Here is a 3714-nt window from a genome sequence, read left to right on the forward strand (position 1 = left end):
TTTATGACCGGAGCAGCGACTATCTGAAGTGCACCAGCGCGCCGTGGGAACAGTTCGCCGGCGTTCAGGGAACGAACGCGGCGTCGTCTGAAAGCTTGCCCGACGGAAGTTTGAACCTTTCCGCGACAACCGGAGCTTTCAAATTCATCAAAGACGAACAGGAGCCCTCTGTGATCATGGACACCCCGTGTCCAAACTTTGATTCCTCCTCATCCTCAGAGATGTCCACCATCGAGGCCAGCTGCGACGCCACCAGAAAACAGCAGCTGGGACTTTGTAACGGGGAGTCCACGAGCTTCTCGCCTTCCGCGGCGGTTCCCCGACCCGCGATGGAGGGATCGACGCACTTTTTGATCGATCCCAGCCAATCAGAGCATTTGGCAGCGTTCAGCCAGGTGCGCACTGACTCCAGAGGTGGCTTTCTGGGGATGGCTGCCATCAACTTTGACGCAAGCAGACACGCAGCTACCCAGATGACGAGCCGTTGGCCGACGCAGCCGTCTCCGGCCGAGCCTCACTACTGGTGCCAGACCGGGGGGGCGACCGAGGACGCGTTTACGCACGGCGGCTACGATGGAGGCCAGAGCCAGGCGTTGTCTCAGAGGAACCCATCGCCTTTCTCCACGTTTCCCGGGTAATTATTCATTCTCAAACTATTTCATAGACATAAATGTTGAACTCTTTATTCCTACAGCGACTGTCAGAAGATGGGAAGTTGTAAAATAAAGCGCATACTTATGAAGGATTAACTGTTGGAAGTACACAAGCAGCCTGTGATTGGAAAAACCTTTAAAATCATAATAATAATTGCCTCACACTAATCTGTCCCTTCATCAGGTTCCTTCCGTTCGAACACAAGGGTGAATGAGAACATCCGTTCCGTAAGAGGCGGAATGAATCTCTTCTAAAACCACAAGTCAATCTAATTGTTCTTTGTTTATAGCATGCCACCTCAGAGGATGTGTGTGATCTGCAGCGACGAAGCGTCCGGATGCCACTACGGCGTCTTAACTTGCGGGAGTTGTAAAGTCTTTTTTAAAAGAGCAGTCGAAGGTGAGTGAAAGTCTTGAATAACGGTTAGGTGAGAGATGACATAAAAGATAAATGAAGGATTACAGGCTGTGCCGGAATAATAATCTCTATCAGATATATCGCAGGTCTGAGGGGGAGTTACCACATCAAATCTGACTGACCTTCTATGGTAGTTTGTTAAGGGTCATTAGTAACAGTATCACATTGACCAGTGTTCAGAGTGTTCCTCGTCTTGAACTTGTTTTTCTTGTTATCTTGTAACGAGATACGGGAGAGCCACTATCTCTCATCATGGCCGTGTCACTCTGTCCTCACAGCTTCGCCTCCATCTCATTTTCCCCCTTTAGATTGCCTCTTGAGTGTTGCTTCAGTGTGCATGGAGGATCCATGTCAATGGCTGAGAGCCCCCTTTTCCACCTCATTATATGTTGCATGTTTGAAAGTCAAGCACTCGTTAAAATTGAGTGAATTATTGCTTTGCTCCTTTGCTCGACAGGCCATCATAGCTACCTCTGCGCTGGCAGGAACGACTGCATTGTGGACAAAATCCGAAGGAAAAATTGTCCTGCATGCCGCCTCCGAAAGTGCTATCAAGCTGGAATGATGCTTGGAGGTTGGTTGGATTTCTCTTTGTGATTGCTCTTAACTAAGGCACATATCGGCATATGAAGAGCCGTCGTTGGACGTCTTCAGTTGTCATCAAATCTAACTGGGCTTTGTGTTCATGTCACAGGAAGGAAGCTGAAGCGTTTCGGGGCCTTGAAAGCCTTGGGTTTAGACCCGTCCTTGATGTTCCAATCCCACTTGGCCATGTCCAGTGACAATCAAGCCTTGGCCTCCATGTCTTCGTGCATCTCAGGCATTCGTGAGGTGCAACTCTCCCAACAGATCCTCAGTATGCTGGAAAACATTGAACCAGAGGTTGTGTTTGCGGGCTATGACAACAACCAGCCCGACGTTCCTCATCTCCTGCTCAACAGTCTCAACAGGCTGTGTGAGAAACAGCTGCTGTGGATTGTGAAGTGGTCCAAGTCTCTGCCAGGTATATAACCGCTCTGTGCAGCTCTGGGACACCACAGTAGTTCCCATGGCGATCCATGATACAGAGTGATTTCTGATTACATCATCTGTCAAGGGAAATGTTAATAAATAAGATTTCAAAAATGTTTAGAAATCAATGTTGGCATATTAGCTGAGACACTTTTTGTTTTTAAACTGGAAATGAAATATGCTGCACCACTGACTACATATGTGAAAAACACATGATCAATAATGTTCTCTAATATAAGGCTCTGTTTTCTTTGAAAGGGTTCCGTAACCTTCACCTTACTGATCAGATGACCCTCATCCAGTACTCGTGGATGAACCTGATGGTGTTCTCTCTTGGGTGGCGCTCCTTTCAAAATGTCACCAGTGAATATTTATACTTTGCACCTGATCTGATTCTCAGTCAGTAAGTAGTATCACACGTTGGAAAAAATTGAGACAATTTCCCAATTGGATCCATCAACCATTTACGGTTCTCTTCTGCCAGGGAACAAATGAGGAGATCCCCGATTTATGACCTCTGCCTGGCCATACAGTTCATCCCTCAAGAGTTTGCAAATCTTCAAGTCAGCCGCGAGGAGTTCCTCTGCATGAAAGCCATAATATTACTCAACACAGGTAAAAGAAAGAGTTCTTCCGGGATCCTGCTCAAGATTACTCTTTTTACCTTGTGATGGCCTTTTTTTTAAAATTAACCTCAGTTTGCAAGCAGGGATGTGAAGCTTTGATGACCAGCTACTTCCACTTGGCAATAAAGGGCGTGTTGGGCAGGGCGACTGGACCCTGACAAGACCCGTGTTACAGTACCAAGTCTTAGTTTTCCACTGACTCAAAACACGTTAACCATCGTTGACTGTACTTTCGCTACGGTGTATTTCATATATTTCACAGTACCTTGCGTTTAGAAAACAAAACACTTTGAATTTCTAAGTGCTCTGTGTGTTCTCAGTGCCTCTTGAGGGACTCAAAAGTCAGGGAGCATTTGAAGAGATGAGACAAAACTACATCCGAGAGCTGACCAAGGCCATCCACATGAAGGAGAAAGGTCTGGTGGCGAGCTCACAGCGGTTCTACCACCTCACCAAAATAATGGATGCTATGCATGATGTAGGCTCCCCTCGCAGATCACAGAACATTAATTCATGCTTTAATTGGACTGTTGTTTAGATGAATATCAAGGCAAACACGAATATCTCTTTCTCTGACAGATAGTGAAGAAGGTCAACCTTTTCTGTCTGAGCACCTTCATCCAGGCAGATGCCATGAAAGTGGAGTTTCCAGAGATGATGTCAGAGGTTATTGCCTCCCAGCTGCCAAAGGTCTTGGCAGGCATGGTGAGGCCCCTCTTATTCCATACCAAGTGATGATACCAGCAAAAAAAACAAAACCATCAGACATCTCCACAGAGACGTCTCGTGACTGGATTCGTGACTCTTCATTTTCTGGATATTTCATAGCCTTCTCTTCTGCAGTCAGGCGACACTCATATTCTGTACTCTGTCAAATACGTAAGAATTTCGGTGTTAATGAAGTGAAAGAGAGTGAAAACATTCATTTAAAACAGTTCATAGATATGTAGGAGGCATCGATAAAGCTCCTCTGTATTATTATGGTATATCCACCTTTTCCATTTGA

The 3714-nt window shown here is 46.1% G+C and overlaps 1 protein-coding gene across 1 annotated transcript; it reads left to right on the top strand.

The window, feature by feature from the left end:
• Positions 1–5: 5 nt before the first annotated feature.
• LOC137916365 (progesterone receptor-like) lies at positions 6–3443 on the top strand (the record flags this gene model as incomplete). Its single annotated transcript, XM_068759410.1, has 8 exons — positions 6–634; positions 944–1053; positions 1529–1645; positions 1766–2074; positions 2341–2485; positions 2567–2697; positions 3029–3186; positions 3288–3443. Coding segments are annotated over 8 exons (1755 nt in total), but the record flags the coding sequence as incomplete, so codon positions are not given.
• Positions 3444–3714: the final 271 nt, after the last annotated feature.

Source organism: Brachionichthys hirsutus, unplaced genomic scaffold (assembly GCF_040956055.1).
Source record: "Brachionichthys hirsutus isolate HB-005 unplaced genomic scaffold, CSIRO-AGI_Bhir_v1 contig_1001, whole genome shotgun sequence".
NCBI classification, from domain to species: domain Eukaryota; kingdom Metazoa; phylum Chordata; class Actinopteri; order Lophiiformes; family Brachionichthyidae; genus Brachionichthys; species Brachionichthys hirsutus.